This window comes from Melospiza georgiana, chromosome 6, assembly GCF_028018845.1.
Source record: "Melospiza georgiana isolate bMelGeo1 chromosome 6, bMelGeo1.pri, whole genome shotgun sequence".
Classification (NCBI taxonomy): Eukaryota; Metazoa; Chordata; class Aves; order Passeriformes; family Passerellidae; genus Melospiza; species Melospiza georgiana.
Genome location: NC_080435.1, coordinates 7,396,708 through 7,419,941, shown reverse-complemented (window position 1 = coordinate 7,419,941; position 23,234 = coordinate 7,396,708). Strand labels below are relative to the sequence as shown.

The 23,234-nt window shown below is 46.5% G+C and overlaps 1 protein-coding gene across 2 annotated transcripts; it reads left to right on the top strand.

Annotated features, from left to right (window-relative positions):
- Positions 1 to 287: 287 nt before the first annotated feature.
- PACSIN3 (protein kinase C and casein kinase substrate in neurons 3) lies at positions 288 to 21,735 on the top strand. Of its 2 annotated transcripts, XM_058025924.1 has the most exons (12): positions 288 to 355; positions 12,485 to 12,570; positions 14,015 to 14,115; positions 14,547 to 14,703; positions 15,480 to 15,715; positions 16,115 to 16,270; positions 16,818 to 16,993; positions 17,785 to 17,905; positions 18,354 to 18,484; positions 19,136 to 19,201; positions 19,707 to 19,867; positions 21,421 to 21,735. In XM_058025924.1, exons 3-12 carry the CDS (start codon positions 14,062 to 14,064, stop codon positions 21,534 to 21,536), a joined length of 1,374 nt encoding a protein of 457 aa, XP_057881907.1. In that variant the 5' UTR covers positions 288 to 355; positions 12,485 to 12,570; positions 14,015 to 14,061; the 3' UTR covers positions 21,537 to 21,735. The 2 variants fall into 2 exon arrangements, with proteins under 2 accessions (XP_057881907.1, XP_057881909.1); XM_058025926.1 differs by lacking the exon at positions 19,136 to 19,201.
- Positions 21,736 to 23,234: the final 1,499 nt, after the last annotated feature.

Here is a 23,234-nt window from a genome sequence, read left to right as displayed (position 1 = left end):
TCCCCTCTAACCCCACGGCTGCAGGCCCTTCCCAGTGTGGAGGCAGCGTGGAACGACGACAGGAACCGGCGCTGCCCTCTCGGCACCCTCCTCCGACCCCACCTGCCTGGGCAGAGCCCACTCCCGTTAATTGGATCAAGGGCCGGGCGGCGGGGGCGGGGAGGCGGGAGCTGCGCCGAAGCTGCCCCGCCGCTGCCATCGGAGCGCCCGGAGCCTGGGCCCGCCCCGCGGGCGCTGCTGGAGGCGGGGCGGGACCCCCGACTCCCGCGGTTGAAATAGGGGGAGGGCTCAACCGCTCCCTCCCCCAAGTGACCGCTGCCTGCCGAGCGTGCCGCCGTGCCACGCCGCCTGCGAGGTAAGCGGCTGGGTCACGGCTGTGGGCTCCGCTCTCCCGGGCCCGGCGCCTTTCCGTCCTGTGCCCCGTGGGGTGCCGGGGGTCCTGGCGGCGGAGCCCGTCCTGGTCCCGGCGCCGCCTTCCCGCGGCGGGCAGCGCGTCTCGGGACGCGCTGGCAACTGCGAGGGAAAAGTTTCCTCATGGAAAGGGGGCGGGTGGGAGAGGCGGTACCCGGCTGGGCGCTGGCTGTGGGCAGGAGGGGACTGGGAGGCGGCTCGGTGCGGTTCGTCTGGAGGCGCAGCGGAGACCCCCGGTAGGTGCGGGAGCGGCGGCGCGCGGGGCTGGGAAGTGCGGCAGGGCTGCGGTCCCGGCGGGTTGTTCGCGAGGGGCTGGAGAAGCTCTTGCCAGAGTTTCGCTCCCTTTGCGTTCCTAAGCTTCGCCGGGTGCCCCGCCGCCGGCCTCCCGGGGCCGGCCCGCTGTCGCCGCCCCGTCACTGGGGGCTGCCGAGGCTCCCCCTCCCTCTGGAGCCCGCGCCTCCGCTCCGCCGCGGGGACAGGGGCCTCTTTGTGCCGGATCCGCGCAGAGCCGCTTCCCACTCTGAAACCGGAGCCGCGGGCGCTGGCAGCGCTGTGCAGAGTGGGGATAAAGCGGCTTCCCAGGACCCCCTGGGAAAGGGGCCGCGCCGGGGCCTATGCTAGCGGGGCTGCAGTCCCTTGTCTCCAGTGTCCTTGTTGGCGGTCTGTGAGCCGCACTCGGGGCAGCTGAATGGAGAAGTTCGGCAGACGGGACAGTTCTGTCCTTGTTCGTCCTCTTCCTCTCTTCTGGCTGCCGACAGCAGGGAGGGGAGGGCGAGGGACAGGCACCAGGGGTGCTGCCTGTGGCTGTGTCACCGGGCCCCTGGCAGGCTGCTGGGGTTACCGTGTCCTCTCCAGCCTAGGGCAGGAGAAAGCTGATAAACAGGGAGGGTATTAGTGGGCCTGAATATCCAGCGCTTGAGAAGACAGTCTGATTTGTCACTGGGCATGGGAGGAGGGTTCCACGGTCTCTGCAAAGCTATCGATAAGTGAAGCTAGCGTGGCCCAAACGCATTAACCTGTTCCACCACTTTCTGTGCCAACTATGTGTTCTTTCCTTGCTTCAGTTCTTCAGGTATGCAAGAAGGCTCAGGCTTGGTGGGGCGGGTGAGGTTAGCTGACCACCGCCAGACACTTGTTCCTGGCCCTAGGAAGTAGTCTGGCCTTTTTGTTCACTCTTTGACCCACCTTAGAGAACTGGTGCTCCCTGTTTCCTGAAACTGGAAGTGAACTTCTCTCTCTTTCAAATCAGCTGCCGGTCTAATTCGCACAAAGGAATTTCTGATACGAGGATAATTGATTGCAGTACAGAACCCAAGCAGAGCCTCTCACTCCACCCTGACGTTGAAGTGTCACTAAGCCTTACAGTGCGTGACTCAAGTCATTCTCGGGAAGGAATGAGAGCAGAATGCACAACTGCAGTGTGTGGGCTAAAATGACAGGGTCCCGATACTCCATGCTCCAGGTGTGAGCTGGTCTTTGGGTGGAGTCAAAGTGGAGCTTCTGCCCATGAGTTGTGTAACTGGGCACATTCTTTCATGTAAGGATTCACCTTTCCCTGAAGTCCACAACGTGCTTTGTGTGGGATGGAGTCTGCTTTGATAGTGTTTTGTGTAATTAATGGTATTTCTCTAGAAGTTCCCTAAAATATTTACTAGATTGTCCTTTGAGTTACAGCTTGGAACAGAATGAATGTGTGAGCTTGATCAGCTGCCTGCTGCCTTCCCTGTTTTGTGCCTGGTCCATTGTATTGCTTTACTGGCTTTTTAATTTTTTTCTTCTGATCTGTGTGTTTGAGCTTCTCTGGCTTGCCTGCACTTGTTCAGGGGAAGACTGTCTTCTCAAGCTGAAAAAAACCAGTAACCTGAGTGTATCACCCATGTGTATGGGCGAGAACAACTGCCCACCTGAAACTCTATTATCAAATGTCAACAAGTGAATAGGCTTGTGTGTGGCTGGACTGCACCAAAATGCTGCAGGTCACTGGCAGACCATGTGTGTAACCAAGTCATAAAAGCCTGAAAATTTTATGGACCCAAATTAATTTCTTCACAGGATAATGATTGGTGGTTTTAGTAATTTTACGTTTTTGTGGATTTTACAAGACCTAGCCTGAATCTTCTGGGCTTTCCCTGGATGCTCATAAATTTACAAGAAAAAGAAAATAAATATGTATCAGAGAATCAATGTATATTTACACGCATGCATGCATATATATATCAATAATACAATTATATATACATATATATTATGTAATGTATATATATGTACATAATATGAATATGTAATACAAAAATATATATACAGTAATACAATAATGGGACTTCTTAGGAGATGCAAAGCTGTAAGAATGCCTTTACCACCACAACGGGGTGATGTGAGCTTCTGTCAGAACTCATGATATCAGCAAGCAGGGCAAACACTGTATATTCTTTATTCTGGCCATCTCAAGGGCCGGTGATTATTCAGTTGTTGTTTGAACTGTTGGTCTGTGTCATGGCTAGCATCCAGGGATTGAACAAAAGCTAAAAGTATCTGCTTATAGCCTGAGTGGAAAAAGCTATACTCTTGATCAGAGAGCATTAATAAACTGCCTCTATTTTTGCCATCAGCTGATCAGTGATCTGTGAATTTGGGCTGCTCTTGAGAGTTCATGGGGAAATGCCTGAACAATACAAGAGCTGTTTAAGCCCTTTAAGGAGCTCTTATCTTTTTAAAACAGACTTTGTGATCAGGCAAGCTGTTTTATCACTAGTTACTCAGTGCAATGGGTGTAGAGGGTACTCTGTGAGAGGCAACTGTGACAGATAGATTTTAAAAAACCCTTAATATTTAGTCTAAGACTTCAGTGGATGGGTCAGAAAACAGTGACTGCTGTATCTGGAAGTTTTCACAAAGAATTTAGGATTTTGCTCTTTGAAGAATTAAAAAAGAGCTTGGCATCCTTGAAGCAGTTAAGAAGCTGTTCAAGTGGTTGCTTTTTGCCACTACCCTGCAGCATGGTGATGGCTGTAAGTTAACATCAAAATGCATTCTTGACTGTTTGGGCACAAGTTTTTCCAGCAGCACAAAGGAAAATGTTGTACAAAGAACCTGGTGCATCCTCTGCTGTAATCATCCAGCTTTGTTTCAATAATGGTACATTAGTCTCCAGTAGCTGGGCACTGCTGTAAGGCAGTAAATGTGACTGGCATCCTAATCACATTTGAGCCTTCACTGGTTTCTCCTTGCTGTGAATGGGACGATGGGAATGAGCCTTTCAGACTTGGGATAGTTGGAATTTGTGTGTTAAATCTAGTGATTGTCACTGGGCACTGTAGTTTGTTGAAAAGGCATGTGAGAGATCTCCATGGTACCAGGGGCCTGGATCCAGAGGCATTAGGTTTGTATGGGATTTTATGCTCTCTTAATAGGTGACTGTGGTAGGACTCTATTTATTGCAACTAAGTTTTTCCAGGCTAGAGGAGTTAGAATTGCTGCAGGCAAGCCATAAGTAACAGTGCTGGCAAGCCTTCAGCCTCCTCAGTCCTGTCCCTACTGTGAGCTTGCCCCAAACTGTGTCTCTCCTGTTTGCAGGAAGACCCAGTACTTGCCTCCTGGGCTCTCAGGGACATAGTCCTTTCAGTCACCTACAGGTGATTTGCTGTTGGTAGTAACTTCCTGCCATCCCTCAGTACAGTACCCCTGCTGCTGAGCCAAACCTCTCCCACTCCTGAGGGTGCTGAGCTGCACCAGCTGCAGTACTGCTCTGCAGAGCTCTGAAGTGGCCTTGCTTTTTCTGACAAGGGCAAGAAGCTTTCATGGATGATTGAGAGAAGATGTAGCACATTTGACCCCTTGAATGATTGAAAGTATTTACTTCTGCTTCTTGATGTTTTCAGTCAGCTCTGCCTTGGACAAGGACTGGTGAGCTATGGTAACCCATGGGAAACCTTGCTGTTGACTCCAGCAGGCTTCTACTCCAATGCAAGCAAACAGCTAGGGTTTTGAGCTGCTTCAGGAAGCCTTGCAGGGGAATAAAGCCCACTGGACTGCTTTGTTGTGCTTGTGGTTTTTTTTTAAAAAGCCTTCCAGTGTTCTTTCCTCACATGTCAGGGTGAATCTTGAGGACCAGAAACTGAAATCATTCCTTTGGGCAGTGGACTGAGAAAGCAACTGACATTCCAGTGATGCTGAACATTAAAATCTATCCTGTCACGTGTGTACTTTGGGCTGCCTGCCCTGTTTGCCTGTGTTCTCCTAAAGTATTCTGAATAAAATTTAGGATATGAAGTGATAATAGTTCTGTTCTGAAGTGTTAACAGTTCTGTTTTTCAGCCTGAGATCCAAAAACTTATTTTAAGAGGCACTACTGATATTAAGGAGCAGATTCTGTGCAGATACTATGAAAGTAGATAAAAGCTGCTCCATGACATGCAGGGCAATGAACTTCAAGAAGAATGTGTGAAGTATTTGTGGCCTTTCAGCAGAAGAATTTCAGCCTTTCAGTACTTAAAAAGAGCTTATATAAGGAGGGAGACCAACTTTTTCCATGGGCAGATGGTGATCAGACAAGGGGGAATGCTTTTAAACTAGAGGAGAGATTTAGATTAGATGCTATGAAGAAATTCTTAAAGTGTTGCTAGAACAGGTTGCCCAGAGAAGTTGTGGATTCCCCATCCCTGGTAGTGTTCAAGGCCAGGTTGGATGGAGTTTTGAACAGCCTGGTCTAATGGGTGCCATCCAAGCCCATGCCCATGGAGATGGGCATGGAACTAGATGATCTTTGTGGTCCATTCCAAGCCAAACCATTCTAATATTCAATGAAGTATGAATCTCCACAGAGCAGGCCAGTTCCTTATGGCTTTCTTACTTCAACCTTGTTACCTGTATCTCTGGGAAATCTGTCAGAAAGGTGTATGAATATGTTTAGAAGTGGAGTGCCTCCCAAGTGGCTGATCTGCCAAACTCTTCTTGAACCAGGAGATGCTACAAAGGGAATATAAGTTCTCCTCAGTCCACAGAGCAAAGGATGCATTCTTTTCACATCTGGTCCCATAAAAAAATGCAAAATGACTCTGTGTAAAAGCTACTCTGCAGTCCTTCCAGTTCTTATGGTATTGAAATCTGCCTTAAGTTGCAGTTGTTTGTATGCAGTTTAGATTTTCCTGCAGAATAAACCTAGCTCTGGTAACAAAAGGTGAAAAAAGAGCCTTGCTGTCAAAGTGGAGGAACTGGTCACAGCTGGAACAGAAGCAATGGGTAGGATGCTTTAACCTCATTCTTCTTTACCATGAGAGATGCCCTGGCACTCAGTTTTATCTTACTCAGCTCTCAAGTCAAGGAGTTGGTTGCACTCCCTTCTACTGACTGTTTGGAACTCAAAACTCTTCAGGGAACTGGATGAACTTCAGAAATGCCTTGAGGATGATCTTCAATGTTTTTGTCTCCATTATATGAATATTTGGAAGGAAAGTATTCACATAATAAGCAGTTCTAGTAAATCAGCTTTTACCATGTAAAACCAGAAACCTATTTGATGCAGCCATAGATAAAGAAATGCAGTACTTTGAAATAATTTACCATGATTGTCACACATTTGGTCTGAAGGACAAATTTCTTCCAACTCTTATTTCCCATTCCCCTTTTTCAAAAAGCAGCCAGTGGAAAATACAACTGTTGGTAAAGGAAACCCAGAAGGCTCCAGAACTACAAATGATTTAAAAACTCACTGTGGCTTCCAAGTGGGAGAAGGTAGGAGAGAAGGCTGGAGATTTCTGACTGCTGTGCAGTCTAGTGAAGCAAGAAACCACCAGAAGCTCATTGTTAGAGTGGAGCCAACTGGCTTGTGGCTCCCACAAAGTTTGATTGCATTGAGTGCAATCTGCTTCCTTAGGACTTCTAATGCATTCATGTAAACTTGATCCCTGCTCTTGGCATTGCAAGGTGATTCAATCACAGGAGAATATTCCAGTGGCAGGAACTTACTGGAGTTCGTCCCCCTACCCACTCCCCATCCACAACCACAGGAAACACCCCTGCTCACCACTTCCTATTGCTTCTGCCTTCTTTACTCAGGGTTAGATGAGTCCAGGGCATTTTATTCTGTTTGGATGAGTGTTGTTCATGTAAAGTTTGTCCAAACAAACCAAACTTCTTATTCCAATCCTAGTTGGAGAGGAGAGACTGGTCCGACCTGCTACTGCAATAACTTATCTTTACTTAAAGTTCCAGGCGACTGTGTTACAGAATGGGCTATTGATCTTGCCAGTTAATAAATGCAGAAAAGAATATTACCAGATAAGATGTAGATTAAATCCTGGAAAATGTTTGCATTCAGTGTGGATTGAGACTGCTGAGGAGGGATATACTAGCTTTTACTAGAGCTTTAAACACCTGTTTATCAGTGATTTAGGAAGAAAGAACTTTCAGTAGTTTGGGGTCCCATCTGAAGAAAAGGGAGGTGTTTGGTGTTTGCTTGCAGAGACTGATGCAGCAGGGTGGGAAGTACCCTGGGCAATATCCAGCGTAGAATCAAACAAGTGAAGAGGCCAGGGAGTGGGACAGCAGCAATTACAGGTTCTCCATATCTGCCTGGGTTAAACCATTGCCCTGAGAGAGTGGTAAGAGAGGGAGTGTGAGAGCTGGAAAGTGGGCATGCTGTGACTAAGGAGTGAACACGAATGATGCTGTTAACAGGTCTAAGAAAGCAGCTAGGGTAGTGCTGTTCCTGGTAACTTGGATGTGTGGCTTCTTACTAAGCTGTCAGCTGCAGCTGCTAAATATATAGACACAACATACATGTTTAAGTTATACCAGCAACATTTGGAATAAAAATTAACATAGCCTATTGCCCTGTTTGAGTATGGTACACAATGCTTCGCTGCTGGCTTTTTCCCTCCTTCAGCTCTGTATTTGAGATTGATATTTTTTTAAATAAAAAGAACAACTGGGAAAAAATGTGACATTTACCTTGATAGCCCACTACATTCCTTCATTAACATTGTCTCATACTGTCATGTTAACCAGAATAGATCTGTGTTCCTGTAATATTAAAGATCTTCTACATCATATTGGAAATAAAAGTAGATTTTTAAATTTTTCTTGGTAAAACAGTTTCTGTCTGGTAAAGCTATGTCAGCCAGGAATCTTAACCCCTAGATCAGCAGCAGTGTATTAGTAGAAGCCTGTCCTGTAGCCTTGGCTGCTGACAGGGAATAGCTAACAGTAGAAAGGATTGAGTTCTGCATGAGCACTTTGAAAACAGCTTGGGGTGGCACATGGGGAATGCCTGTCATCAGTACATTAACTTGATCTGAATGTGAAGACTAAGCTAAAGAAGCTGTGGTCTGGACTCAGGGGGTCAGCTCTTCAATCTTGGCTGTGTTTTAGTATTTTGGTGTAATCATTGAGAATTTTGCTAGTGGACAGCCACATGATCTCCAGAGAGTCATGGGCTGGGAGATGGGCTTCTGTAAGTGACCTCTGTGTGTAGTTACTGTTCTGCCTGCTGTCTCTCTGACCTTTCCCTGGCTGGAGAAATGAGCTGAAATCTTCCTTGAAACTGTATTAGACAGCTCTGGCAGGCTTCAGTCCTTAGGGAGAGGCTGGGAAACACTGGCTTAGTCCCTTTCCCAGTCAGGTGACTGCTGAGGGTGTGACACTGCAATAAGATAAATACCTCTAAGGGAATTTTTGGGGGATCTTTGTGTTACTTGGCATTCTTTCTAGCAGTGGACAAGAACTGTCCCCTCTTCAGAAAGGTGAGTGTATGCCTATAAATGCCAGACTGCCTACATAATGGCAGTGGAGAGGACACCATCCCAGTTACTGGTGCAGAGCTACTGGATGTGCAGTTCCAGAGCTGGGGAGTCTGGAGAGGACACCCTGTCCCATGCCCCATTTCATTCTCTCTGTTGGGGACCTTCCTAGCTCTGCTGTACCAACAGCAGTCGAGTTTGTTACACTGCTGGAGTGACGTGGAACCTCCTGGCTTCAGCTCTCTAGTTTCATTCTGACAAGTTAGAAAGGGAAAAAAAAAAAGGATTTCATGCTGTAAGGGAAGGAGGGGCTGCCATTTTGTGTAGTTGGATTGTTCAGATTGAAACGTTCATCTGCAACCTATACTAGAGTGCCAGTGTTTTTGGAGGGAAAATAATGCCTTGTGGTGCTGTACAGAAGAATGACCAGGGAATCAAACAAATTGGTTGCAGAAAGTATCAAATTCCTGCTTTCTGGTGGTAGTTGTCTTGAGGTGGAAATTGGTTAGTAGCAACCTATTACTGATTACAACTTTTGCTTAGCTTGGCATTAGCACCTATATAGAAATTGATCCACAATAAAAACGTGTCTTCACCAAAGCCTCACTTACTAGATAAATGTTACTCAGTTTGTTCCTACATGTGTCTGTATCCAGCATTTGCTGTTGTAGTTGGGAAAGGGGAGTTGAGCAGAAGGCCTTGTCTGGTGCAATATACAAGCTTTGTTTGTGTGGATGAATTCCTGCAGGACTGCAGCCCTTTGATCCCTTGGAGAGTTCAGAGGTTTGATCTTGGGGAACTCAGGAAAACAGCTGCTCATAAGGACTCTCAGGAGGCAGTCAAGCAACGCATAGAAGTGGTGCCTTGGGCATTTGGAGGCTGGAAGTACTGGAATGTGGTCTAGATGGAAGAGAATTTCTGTGGTTTACCTGCCTGAGGGAAAGCTTTCAATGGACAACAGCTATTATTACTTTTGGATCTACACGTTTTCTTTGTGGATCAGGACCCTGTTGCACAGATGCTGTGAAAGCATGAAGCAACAGGGTACACCCTACAATGCATAATGGATTTCACATGTTTTTGAAAGGGAATGTTTTAGCCTGAGACCTTGGTCTGAGGGCAGGGATCTGTGGTCTGAGACGTGTCCCTGACTGGATCACGAGTGAGAATAACAACATGGCTTAAAGGTAGAAACAGCTCTATCACAATGAGCCCTCAGGTATTTTCCTGAGTGGAGCTCAGTACCAGTGAGACAGTCATGAGCCATTCCATCTTTCTGCAGCTAAAGAACAAGAAGCATTTTTTTGATAACTTAATAGGGGGTTGAAAGCAGGTGTGGCCTAATAATTATGTTGGCTACTAAGTGAGAGCAGGTATGTGGGAGAAGAAGGGAGGAATCTTTTCTAACACAGCACGCAGAAATAGTTGTAGCTGTCATTTGCATGGTTGGATTTGCCTGATGTTGCTGATTGTAGTGGTGTCTGTGATGCCTTTATCCATTAATCCTCTGGAGGTGTGAAATGAATGACAATGTAGTCACTCTTTCCCTCTTCTTCAGAGACCTTATCTTGCAGGAGCTGCTGTGAGGTCTTAAGTAGCTCTTAACTCTGAGAGCTGATAAACAAAGGTGGGAAGGTAGGCATAAACATTCCTTTGCCCTGCAAATATGATTTGCTAGATAGCCTCCTCTTAGCATAGGTGGCAGTGGCATCAGGAGGAGTAGTGTGTGTGGTACTGGCCCACATACAAGACTCCAAAACTGTAGTCCATCCAATAGAACTCCAGCTACGTTGCTCATACTGTACAGGCCCTGCCAGCCCTCCTGAATCATTGCTAAACACGCTGTCCATGAGGTATCCCTGTCATCTTTGCTGTCAAACAATGTCCAGGCTTTGGCACATATATTTACTTTTCCCGTCAAACTTGGGTTTTCCCTGGTCTCAAACACTTAGTGGCTCACACCATGTGGTGTTTCAGGAATAGACTGGCATGAAGGGGTGGACTGGCAATCTACTTGCTCATCCAGGGCTCACTCAGGGTGACAGCAGCAGCTGTTCTTTTCAGCCCCTCTGTGCAGTACTAAGTACCTTCCCTATATCTGCATGCAGATCCAATTTGATCTGCTGACTGACATGGGCTCATGAAGTATGTAAAGTCCAGAAAAAGCCAGCAGGAAAGGGTCCTTCTTGTTCTTTGACCTTTTTGCTTCTACCAAGCTGGATTTTTCTGGATTTTTATAAAGGCTTTACAACTGCTATGGAAATATGTACTCAACTGACTGCTTACTCAGTCATGGAGATTAGTCTGTAGAAATATCACTTCATTGTATTTTCCCCCCAGCTACTGTGCTGATGACTACAGTAAAGCCTTAAGCTGTGGCATGCTTTGGCACATGATATTACAGATGCTGCAAAATCATATGAATTGAAAAGTAGGTTGAAGAAATTAATGGAAGAGAAATCTGTTGAGTGCTCATTCATAGGTGGCACATCCAGCTCAGGGAAGTTCCTGTCAGCAAGTGGTTAGAGGCTTGGAGAGCATGCAGGGAGGCATCATGTATGCTTGCTCTGTTGTCAAAGTGAGGGAAGGTATCTCCTTTTGGCTGCTGTCTAAAAAGGCTATGAGGCCATGATAAACCTTAGTCTGATCCAGCACAGCTACTATTATATTTCAGAGCCTGTTAGTGATAGTGAATATGCTTATTTTGAGTTTGTGACTCCTGAAAAAGCAAGCAGATGTGACTCAAATTCTAACATGGAAACTGCAGAAAGAATGGATTCACAGTTTGGGATGTTTGCTTAGCCTGACTGTCCCTCAAATGAACAAACATATTGCCATACAACAGCTTTCCACATTTACTCCGCAAATTACAGTGCCATGTAGTCAGCCTGAATAGGAAAGAAGAGATGGAGGGCATGTTTGTGATTCATTGCTTCCTGAAAAAGTGGGGATGGGGGAGTAGTGTGGAAAAAGTGATACAGTGTTCATGTGTCATGTATCATTGATCTGTCTTCATCAAGAGAAAGAAAGAAAGGATTGGTTTTAAATACACTTTTACATACCTTCACAAAGTTTTTTTTAATCATAGCAATTTTAGGAATGTTTAGTCTCTTTTTTTTTTCAGGGACTACAGGGAAGCCATAACCTTTAATCCAGTGACCTGGACAACTCAGAGTCACAAGTATTCCCCCTCAACCTCTTGCCTTCCCCTTCCTCACCAAAAGTCAATAGTTTGCAAAAACCCAGTTTGCTTTTCTTTATTTCCTTCTGTTTCCCTACCTTCTTTCATTTCTTCTCAATAATGGTCTTACCATCTGGCTAAAGATCCCACTTCCATGTTTTGCAGTTTCTACTCTCAGCTGCCCTAACCTTCTAGCCTCAGCTGAGTGCATGCTGATGACTGAGAAGGGATTTTTTTTTTTGTTTGTCTGTAGTTGAGGTTTTTTATTATTTTTGTCTGCCTTTTTTTTTTTTTTTAATAAATAAACTTTTTAGATTGAGGTAAATCCCCAGGGATGTAAATGTGAGATAAACAAAAATATCTTGTTCTGCCCTGGCTTTTCTTAGCTTCTGCAGACCTTGTACTTCTCTTTGCTCTGTGGAAGGCTGATGACTATTACCTGTACCATATAGCAAAATAAAGTATTTCTGAGAATGAGATGGGAACAGCTTACAGAAGCAAGGGACAAAAGAGCCTTCCTGCTAGAGGGCCACATTGTACCAGTGCAGTGCTAGATGCTCTTGTACTAAAGGAACTGTAGATCAGAATATGCATTTTGGTGGCTTTTGGTGGCTTTTTCTTTTTTTCTTTATGTAGAGTTATCAAGTTCTTTGACTTGTGTATAAATCTTCATCTTTAGTAGAAGAGACTGGAGAAGGTATGTGTGTGTCCTTCTCTCTTTGTTCCAAAGGCAGCTTTGTGTAAAAGTGTATGCAGCAAGGCCATGCAGGCAGTGGGGTTTGCTAAACTGGACACTATCCAGTGAGGGGGAGCAAGGACCCACGTGGGGTGCCTGGGTGCTTATTTTAGGTCTTTCTGGCCCAAGCCATTCCCTGTGCTCAGCTGTTGTGATGCTACCTTTCCTGCACAGTGCTGTCAGCCACCCCAGTGTTTCTATTTTAACTCTCTCTGGGGCTAGATCTTGTGACACAAGGATTTGGCATCTCTGCTACGTGCTGGAACATGGCATCTCGGGAGGCACAGTGGGTGCAGCTGCTATATCAGAGGGTGCCCCTCCTAAGTAGCTGGTAGAAAAGGGACACCCCTTTGTGTGCATCAGAACAGGCATCATCCCTGCAAAGGAGTGTCTGACTGTGTCCATCTCTGTCTCCTCCAGTCTTTTTTCAGAGTCTGAAGAGCTTGAGGCACACTTGCCAGCTTCCCACTGCTCCTCTGCGGCAGCGTCTCGCTTTCAGCTTTCAGGTATGTAGTTACTGAGGCCAGGAGTAGAGTTCCATGCCCTGGAGGTTGTAAGATGGCTTTGCAGTCAGATGACAAATGTGGGGAGGGAGGACAGGGACAGCTGATGGCATGGTGGAGGAATTAATTTTTCAAGGTTTGTGTACCTGGATGTCATATCCCATTTAACAACTTGCTTCAGTGACTGGAATTCAGCATTTCCAGCTTTCTGAAGAAGGCTAATGGAACAGCACTAATACACTTCTGACACACTCCATGGGATGACACTGGGCAAATGTGGGAAATTCCTGAAGTCTGGGTTGGGGCACTTCACTGTGCAGCTCACGCCACCAAGAAGGATTTGCGTGAGGTGGGAGATGTGGACTCTTGACCTGATATTCTTCTCTGCTGTGTGCTCTGTGGGCTGGCAGAATGAGCAGATACCTCTCTGGGGTGTGAGGGAAGCTTTTTATAACTAGGAATGTGCAAGAGGAGAAGTGGCAGCAAAGGCCATGCATGCTGCATTAACCTGGGCTCATCTGAAAAGAACTGGGTTTGTCAGCAAGTGACTGCGCTTGGGTCCTGTTACTCCTTCTCTCACTCTTGCACAAGAACAACCCTGAACCTCTCCCCAAGGAATTCATGGCTCCATACCACATCAGGAACAAACTGGCAGTGCAGGCTAGCACAGGGGAATGGGCAGAAGTTCTAACACAGCAGAGAATGACAGGAACCTTTTACCTGCCAATCTAGATGTTGAGCCTAATGCAGTGAGTGCAGTGAAGAGAGCAGCTGTGCAGGGATGTTTCTAGGGAAGCAGTGCTGATGGGTAACTGTGCTGTGCTGCTGTTTGGCTGGGTATGCCCCAGCACATTTCTGTACTTCTGCTCAAGCCCAGTTCAGCTGGTGGGCAGCTTATAGGGCTCCTCCCCGTTCAAGACATGCCTGGCTGCTGACTGCTCAACCTTGTTTTCCCCAGTCGGTTGTAATCCTGTAATCCTGAGTCATACTGGGAAGCTGGAGTCATCTCCATTGACACAAGACTTTATTTAAAGTTTTTCAAGGCAGATTTTAAATAGCTTTAGCTACCTCAGCTTCTGATACCCTCTCCAGGGCTTTGGTTAAGAACAGAATCTCTGCCGAAGTATTTGGTGCTGCTGAAGAGTGTTGGATTCATGAGCATGTCTGATATCTGCACAGCCAAGGCTGGCAAGATTGTCTTCCACAACTTTGCCAATGTGTTACAGGCCTGCCAAGGAGGCCTCTTGTCTGCAGGGAGGGAGGAGGCCAGTTCAGCCCTGGGCATCTTTGCTGGACCTTGCCATCTGCAGCTAGAGTGGCACTGATGACACTACTTGACTGAAGGGCAGCAAGCTGGGCTCCTCCAGCTCCAAGAGCCATGGAGAACTATGCTATCTGCAAAGGCTCAGCCAGTGCTATGATGGAAATCACTTTTCTCTCTTCTCAGGTTAACTGAAATCTGCAAACATTCTCTGCTGCAAGAAAAAAAGGGTGATGTCATCAGAAGATGATGCTGGCGGGGAAGCTCCTGGGGGCAGTTTCTGGGAGGTAAGGAAGGATAATTGGAATGTGAGGGAGGTAGGAGTGTCATCTTACCACCCACTGGTGGAATTGGGTTGAGTTCCAGGTCTGTGGTGACATGTTGCCCTTGAGGAGTGGAAGGGAGGAGCTGTGGGAAGGTTCAGTGCCATGCTGTGTGTTACTGCAGGGAGTAGTGAGTCTTTCTTCCATAGATACTGTGGAATGAGAGTTCCTTGTTCAGCTGACATTGATCTGAGCTGTGAGAGAAGCAAGCAAAGCATCTCAGCTTCTTCCCTCCAGTGCTGTGTCTGCCTGAGACAGCCAGAGGAGGGTCTGAGCCCAGATGCTTCAGAAGGACCCATGTTCCCTCCCCGTGCAATGATGGACCTGCTCTTGTATGTACTGTAGCAATGTGAAAGTCAGTGTGGTCTAAAGGATGATGCTGTGTGACATTGCAGGCTGGGAACTACAAGCGGACAGTGAAACGTGTGGACGATGGCTACCGGCTCTGCAATGACCTTATCTCCTGCTTCCAGGAGAGAGCCAAGATAGAGAAGAACTATGCCCAGCAGCTCACAGAATGGTCCCGTAAGTGGAGGACCAATGTGGAGAGAGGTAAAGTTGGCATATCAGACTGGGAACAGGAAGCAGTCATTGCATTCCCCTCTTTGAGTGCTATCTTTTACTGAGGTGACATTGCTTCCTTGAGGGACAGGCTTGCTTTCCCCCAGAAGGGGGGTAACTTTCTTGGGTGTCTTTTTTGTGTATTTGCCTATTTTTGAGTCAGTCCTCTGATTCACTTGGAGATGTGTTCTCTTGCCATTTGCATGGTTATTAAAAATTAAGAAACTTTGTGCTTAGTTTGGCAAGTCCTTGGGCAGTCCATGTCTTAAATCAATCTGGAGATACCCCCTTTAAGGATGTCTTAGCTGTCTTCTCCTCCAGTCTTAGAATAACTACTAATGCTGTGATTTAGTGGCAGTGTGTTCAAACTGATAGTGTCTCACAAAGTAACAGGAGACAATGGGACAGCTGTCCCAAAGGACCTGCTGGTCTGTGGAGCAGAAGCGTAGCCTCAGTCATTAATTAATGCTGCTCTCTGCTCTCTCTGCTCTGAAGCCTAAGCCAGATTTGGGAAGGGATTTTTTTTCTACAGAGCCCTTCTCCTAGCAGGCACCGTCTGGGACAGTTGAAGCTGCCCAAAGAAATGCCCACCTCATCCAGCTCTAACAGCCAGTCCAGATGCTGCCTGGTGGAAATGTGGAGACCAGTCAGTGCTGACTTGTTGGATGGGGAAGTGACTCCATACTGGTAGATGCAAGAGGAAGAGATTTTGCATTCCGTTCTGGGGGCAGTAGGTATAAGAGTCTCTCTGGTGCTTGTTCCTGCAGGTCCGCAGTATGGTACTCTGGAAAAGGCCTGGCATGCCTTCCTGACAGCTGCAGACAAACTGAGTGAAATTCACTTGGCTGTCCGGAACCACCTGGCTGGTGAAGATTCCGATAAGATCAAGGCCTGGCAGAAGGAGGCCTACCACAAGCAGATGATTGGAGGCTTCAAGGAAACAAAGGATGCAGAGGATGGGTTCCGCAAAGCCCAGAAGCCCTGGGTGAAGAAGATGAAAGATGTAAGCAAAGTGTGAATGTGGAAAAAGAGATAAGGGTACTTGAGCTGGCTGCCTGATTTCAAGAGCCACTGAGCAAACAAACCTAGGTTAGCCAGAGTAGCAGACAATTCCCAGAGAAGGATGGATATCTCGAGGATCTCATGTTCTTGTGGTTTTATAACTTCCTTCCCATATAGGAAGACTTTGGTAACAGGTTTTGTATTCCTGCACAGCAGGTGAGCACTGAAAAAGAGATCATTTGAAGGTACCACTTCCCACTGAAGCATTGTTTACTAAATGTTGAACTGGCATTCCTGTTAGGTTGCTGCAGACTCTAACAAATGTTAGCATGCCTCCTCTGAGTATTGGAGGATCAGTGTGTGCAGGATCACAGCTTTTTCTGCATCCCTTCTCCTGCAGGTGGAGACTTCTAAGAAAAACTATCATGCAGCCCGGAAGGAGGAGAAAACAGCCCATACAAGGGAGAACCATGCCAAGGCAGACTCGTCTGTCTCACAGGAGCAGATGCGCAAGTTGCAGGAGCGTGTCGAGAAGTGCACTCAGGAGGCTGAGAAGGTGTGTGTGTGTTCTATGGATGAGGGTCACAAGGACACTCCTTTCAAGGAAAAGCATTGGCAGCAATGTCCCTCGTGAAGTTACTCAGCTGAAGCCTGTAAGATGTGAAATCCCATCATCTGAGGTTTTAGTGAGCTAGACTGAGACTTCAGTAACTAAGATCTTGGTCTTTGGAGTTATGCAAGATCCTAATTTATACATGAATTTAAATAAAAAATGAAAAAAGTGTAGGGGATTTGGTGCAGGGAGTGGAACCTGTAGAGCTGAAAGACCTGGCTACCAAAAATACCTGATTTGTCTCTCCACAAGAGGGAATGTGTGGAAGGTCCTGTATGAAAGAGAGTAGTAAGGAAAAACAGAGAACTTCCAAGAATATTAGGAGAGCAATGGACTGGCACATCAGCTGTGGGATTTCTTAATTCTTTGGTGTATTTTTTCCACAGTGCAGGGGGGAAAAAACTGACCAGTCCCAAGCCAGAGTAGGGAGGGTTGTTACTTCTTTGCCATCGGGGCAACACATCTCACCATTGCTGTGTTCCTGCTACAGTGCAAGGATCAGTATGAGAAGATGCTGGAAGAATTGAATCGCTACAATCCCCGCTACATGGAGGACATGGAGCAAGTGTTTGAGGGCTGTCAGGAGGCAGAGCGCAAGCGACTGTGCTTCTTCAAGGAGATGCTTCTGAATCTGCACCAGCATCTCAACCTCTCCACCAGTGAAAGGTACTGGCCCCCATGCAGAGGGGAATTCTGCCAGCCTGGAGTGCTTAGGCTCTGGTGAGGGGTGCCAGTTCTGGGGTGTCTGGAAGCTGCTTGCATCAGGCAGATCTCACTTCTTCCCCTTTGAAGTGTATATTAGAATTGGCATTTGGTCTCTGTAGGGTGACCAGTGCTGGGGTCTTTGATTGTAGGCAGCACCATGCTCCCCAGAGAGGATTTTCTGCCTTTGAACCCTTCCTTTTTCACTAGTCTCCAGTACTGTCCTGTGTACTTCCATCCTATGAAAAGCTTCATGTAGCTATGTATGTAATCCCAGGCTAAGGAATGTAGTAACTCTGTTGCCATCTGGTGTTGAGGGTTATTCCATTCCTATTTTGCCCTTAGTAGAGAGACCTTTTGTGAAGTAATGCTCACGAGTTGCCCTAAGCAGACATTACACAGGGGTAACAGGTGCTGCCAAAAATCTTCTCTGCCCCTTCTATGGTATAGACAACAAATCTGAGCCACCTCCTTGTCCATGTGTGAGAGTGTGCCAAGTTATTTCAGTGCTCACTTAATGAGCTCTGCTGGCACTTGTTAGGCACTGCCACACCAAACAAGCCTGTCCCGTTTGCCAGGCTGACTCTCCAGAAAGGGAGGCTGTGTTTTCCTAGGGCTGAATAGGTGGTGCTCAATCCTGTGGGATTGAGGGTGCTATGTAATTGTGCATGAGGTTAATCTCTTCCTTCCTACTTGACTTTTGGGAAGCTGCTGAGGGATTTGATTAGTGGTGGTTCTGTCTGTTCTGGTTGCAGCTTTCATGCATTGTATCGGGATCTCCACCAAGTCATCATGGCTGCAGACAACCAGGAGGACCTGAAGTGGTGGCGCAACACTCATGGACCAGGCATGGCCATGAATTGGCCTCAGTTTGAGGTGGGGTGGCATTCTAGACTCTGGTAATGCTATTTCCAAACAATTAGCTGCTCAGCTGAAACTGGCTGTTGCTAGTCTTGTGTTGGAAAGACCATGTCTTTGCTCAGCAGGCTCAGGATGTTGGGCTCTTCTGAAATTGTTGTGTTGCAAGCTGTCTGCTGCCCAAAGGGGCACACACAGGCTGCCAAGCTATACTCCAGCCATCCAACTGCAGGGTCAGAGAACAGGAGGTGGGACAGCTCTCTGGGATGATTTTCTCACAGCCTCTCATGTTGTACCTTGGGATTCAACAGAAATGAGCCTGCTATACCAGCAAGGCTGTTGAGCTGACCACTTCAGCTGCTACTGAAGTACAACCTTGTCTTCTGTTGTTCTGTATTGGGTAGAAAAGATGCAGAGTGTTTCTATCTGAGTGGCTTTGATGGTATTACTGGTTTTCCCTGGACAGGAATGGTCCCTTGAAACACAGAGGCAAATCACCAAGAAGGAGAAGAGTGGCAAGATGGCTGATGATGTCACACTGACCAGCATTTTGCCTGCACGAGATGGTGTTGTCTCACAGACCCCTCTGCAGACAAGGTAAAGGCTGAATTCTGGGATACATCATGTTAGGAAAAGTACAGTCCTGCCTAGGGTCGTGAATGAGTTGGGTTGATAAGAGTAATCTCTTTGATTTCCTGTCTCTTGGCCATGGCCTTACCTGTGGCACTCTGGAAAAGGCCATGTAGAAAATGCTGTTTAGGGTAGCTGTATGGTTTTGGGTTTGTTTTGTTGGGATTTTTTGTCTAGCACATTCTGCCTCACAAAATGCTTTCCTGGTAAAGATCCTTCTAGTGAAAAGATTTAGCCCAGTCTGGCTAGTGCTGTCTGATTCTGGCATGCATTTCCCCAGTTCTTCCTCCCAGACAGGGTGAGAAAAGTTGGGGGTTGTGTGGTTTCCTAAATGAAGGTAACAAATTCTTATTGTTTTTCCCTGGTATGGTGCTGAGCAGTACCTGACAAGTTTGAGTATAGCTGCTTCCCTTGCCAGGAGGCAAGCCTGAAGAATAAGGAGAAGCAAAACAGGCTCAAACAACTGTTACAGTAGCTGTCCTGGTTTAAAAGGTAGATTCTGGCTGAGCAGAGAAGAAGTGAACTGAGCAGAGAAGAATGGGGATATAGAGATTTTTCAAGGCCACTGCTGTATTTCACAGTTAACTGGATTCAAGGGCCCTATTTGCCAATCTACAGGTTTTCCTATCAAGAGGAGCAGAACAGTCTCTTCTATGACACCCTGAAGGCACCAACCCATGTGAAGTTAGTATGGAACATAGCCTCTGCAGGGTTTTTTGGGTTCCAGGTGTCTGTCCTCTCCTGCTTTTCCTCTCTGCTCTTGTCCCTGACTTGGAAAACATAATTCCAGACATCTCGTGAGGATGCAAAACACAGCTTTTCCTCTCTGTCTTATTCTTGGCTGGAACAATTCTGGATGCAGCTGGGCTGTCCAGTTAGGACTGGCCTTCCTTGTGTAAGAAGGTCTGCTAGACTAGGAGGAGGTCATGAACAGTGTGTTTGTGTAAAAATACTTTGACAGTGAGTTACCTCCTGGCCCTCAGGGTTCTAGTGCTAGGGTGCTCTCAACAAAATCTATTATGTTCTGGGATCTCTCTTCCCTGTTTGCCCTTGCTTGACTTTTGGGCCTCTTGCACCCTGTCCTGTAGCAGTCTCAGGGGGACTCAGGGTGGTGCATGACTCAGGAGGAGGTTGGTGAAAGATCAATCCACTAACAACCATCTTGTCCCCTCTCACCTTCCACACACAGCGGAGGGAAGGAAGACATTTCAGAGTGGTCAGATGAGGACACTCCCAAGAAGTGCCTGGATGCCAACGGGCATGAGGAAGACCTGAAGGTACCAGGTGTACGGGTACGAGCACTCTATGATTACACGGGACAGGAGGCTGATGAGCTGAGCTTTAAAGCAGGTACAGAAGCACCAATCTCTTACAAACCTTCCCCTGTCCTCACTTGGGCTCAATGAATGATTGCAACACTCTGTAAGAATTGGATGTCCACTTGAAAACTGACCTTTATTCTTCCCTTGGTCTGACCACTGCCAGGTCCTTCGAGGTGGATGACACAGTGGGAAATCCAGCTTTTTCTAGACCACAAGGTAGTGAGGCCACATGGCAAGAGACTGCCTAGGCCTTGGTCAGAGTGCAGGGAGAACAGACCCCTGCCTCTTCTCAGGGCATTTATTCTGAATTGTGTCTTGAACCTTTATTAAATGTTTCTCCCTTGCACCATTGATATAAAAATTACCCGGCTGTTCTGGATTGTCTTTTCAAATAATGAGAAGATAGATATTTTGGGAGAAGCTCACATGACTGACATGTACTACTGAAGGCAGAGGTCAGCTGGCAAAAAACAGCTATGCCAACTGTTGCTCAAAATGGGTATCTCATGAATGGAGATCCTGGCCTGCAGCAGAGGATTGAGTGCTGGAGCAAACAGACCTGTCCCCTTTTCTTCCTTTAGTTAAATTTAAGTTTTCATGTGCCCTCCTCTCATCTTCAAGTGGACATCATGATCTTGGGAGTGTCTGTGATCTTGCTTGTTTTGAGTTTTACATGGTATCTCTGTGCTGTAGCTCTCCAAAACACACCCACTGGAAGTCACTGAAGTCCTTCCATAGCAGGGCCTTGTGCCTGAGGCCAATATCTGTGCTGCAGTGTTACCATACTAGTAAACTTTCTAACATTAACTTGTTGCTTTAAAATATCCTGCAATATGGGTGCTCTAGAATGTGACTTTGTTCTTTCCTTCCACTCAGCGGATGAAATGGGGTATGACTTGTTAGCTGTAGTCATCTCCTTTTTGAGTCAGCTCTGAGCAACACATACCATTAAGGAACTTTATTAAGTGACTTTCTGAGACTCTGCCAATGTGGGATGTGCCCATTGATGCAGTCAGACCTCCCTCTCTGGCAGAAGTATGACCTTCTATTGGTTGAGGAGGGGATCTTTCTGCCCCTCCCAAAGTTGATGTGGGAATGTTAAAGGTCTTTCCCAGTCTGAGAAATCTGTTGATCTCATGCCTTACTGGCCAAACCAGATACTCCATCATGGAATAGACATTTTGGGTCCTACCAGCCAGAGCTTAGCAGCTTCTTGAATTTCCTCCCCACTTGCCTATCAGAGGAGCCACTAAGAAAAAAATGTCTCAGATCTGTCTGATAACTCTGGTTTGTAAGCATGTTCCTTAGGGAGAGAAAAGCAGGCAGAACTATAGGGCCAAAAGATTTCTGATGCTGAATAGAAGTGAAGGTCTGTTTAAGTTCCTTGGCCAAGGTAATAGTACTGAGTATAAATACTGAAGAGATCAGTGATTCTGGCTTTGATTAAACTGCATTATGATAAGGGGAGAAGAGTGTGATGATTGAGACCAATAGTCTTGTTTTTTATAAAGTCATCTTAGGTGGGTAAATGCCATGCTACCTTTCTCAAGGCTGCCTCCTAATGACTGTTCTTACTTTTAGGTGAAGAACTAATGAAGATTAGTGAGGAAGATGAGCAGGGCTGGTGCAAAGGCCGACTTCTCACTGGTCAAGTTGGACTCTATCCTGCCAATTATGTTGAGAAGGTTGGATCATGATTGCTGCTGCCCCACCAGTGCCTCACAGCCATACCAGCATCTCCTGCAGAGGTCACTGGGTCACTCCTGGCCCCAACCCACCTTTGCAGTATATCCAGCAGCTTCTGGACTTTAAAGGCACATATTCCATGTAACTAATGCTTCATTTAAACATCTAGATCTGTAGGGATTTTCTAAAAAATAAACAAGGATGAATAAAGACTTTTCTGACCACTACAGTAGTGTAGGAGTGCAGAAAGAAGCAGACCCTTTTGACTTGAACTGAGTGAAAGGAGGTGTTTTCATGGAGCTCTATAAAAGAGAGAAAGCATACTTCCTTGACTTCAGTGCACGTGCATCCATAGTGCATTGGGTGTTGAGGTCTGCCCTGCCTCCAGGCTTCCTGTTCAATGAATTTTTGATATGCAGTGTAATAAGGAACTTCTATTGTTTCCCCTTTTTAGCTCCATCAAGCTGACTGGCAGAAAGGTCTCTATTCTCCCATATATTTTATAAGTTTTCAGTATCCCCCCACCTGCAAGCTTGTTGGCTTCCCTGACAAGACAGCTGTTAAAGTTGCACAGCTACAACCTGAACATCCCTTTTCACTGCGCTCATTTTTATTGGGATAACCCCAGGAATGAATGATAGTATAGCTGAGGCACACAAGAAAGAAGCTTCTGTCTTGCATGGTGTGGCTGTTCAGGCTAATGAGTTCTGAACAGACCTGTTGTGCAGCAAGTTGGAGCTGACTGAATGCTCCCTGAACTAGAATGGTCTTTGACACATGAAGGCTGGTTTTAAAATGACAGCCACGTTCCAGTGCTGTTCTGCTTAGGATTCCTAAATTGACTTGTGTATGTTGGGGTTTCTAATGCATCTAGATTATTTTGGCTATACCTCTCTTCAAGAGCACTTAGTGCACAGCAGAGACCCTCTTTTTTTCCTTTCCAATATCTTCTTGGCTTACACAGGGCTAGAAGTGCACTCCCTGCTTTGCCAAAGACCCCTGCACTGTGATGAGGGTTGCACTGTGGAAGTTGCCTGCTGGCTAGCACAAATGACCTATAGAGGGGTAACTCCCCTTTTTGTCCTGAATTGCTGCAAGTGCACTTATGCCCAGTTGTTAAGTGCCATTCAGCAGGGAGGATGTATCCAACATCTTTATCTCACCTGTCCTCATGCCTTTGAAAGCCTGTGAGGCTGCTGGGAAGACCTGATCCTAGTGCTCTGTATATTCCAACATAGGGACTGATTAACCCAAGAGCTTGAGGGAACAAAAAACTGGAAAATCTCCCATTGCCAGAGAAACAAAGGCAAACAAGCAGTTGCTTAAAAATGGCTTACTTAGTACATCTGCCTGAAACTGCTGCTGAAATGCATTTTGAGTTTGTAGTAACCTTCTGTAGTGACATTCTTATTCTGGCCTAGCATGTGTGAGTGACCTGGCTCAGTCAGACTCACAGAACTCAGCTGAGCCTCCACCAGCCACTTGGAGTGAACTGCTTCAGAGCTGTTTGGAAAAAGGCTTAAGTCATGGGTGAACATCAAGATTAAATGGCCAGTATTGTGTTAACAGCAGCTAGTAAACCAAAATGTAGACTGAAACAGAGGAGAGGATAGACATTCAAACACTTAATTTATGAAGATTAAAGTATCACAAATATCTCATTGCCTGGCTGACAACAGAAATTAACCTTTTACAGCATACTGCATGCC

Coding starts and splice junctions, on each gene's coding strand:
- PACSIN3 (XM_058025924.1), top strand. CDS start 14,062: ATGTCATCAGAAGATGATGCTGGCGGGGAAGCTCCTGGGGGCAGTTTC. Junction 17,906..18,353: donor TGAATTGGCCTCAGTTTGAG/GTGGGGTGGCAT, acceptor TTCCCTGGACAG/GAATGGTCCCTTGAAACACA. Junction 19,202..19,706: donor AAGGCACCAACCCATGTGAA/GTTAGTATGGAA, acceptor TTCCACACACAG/CGGAGGGAAGGAAGACATTT.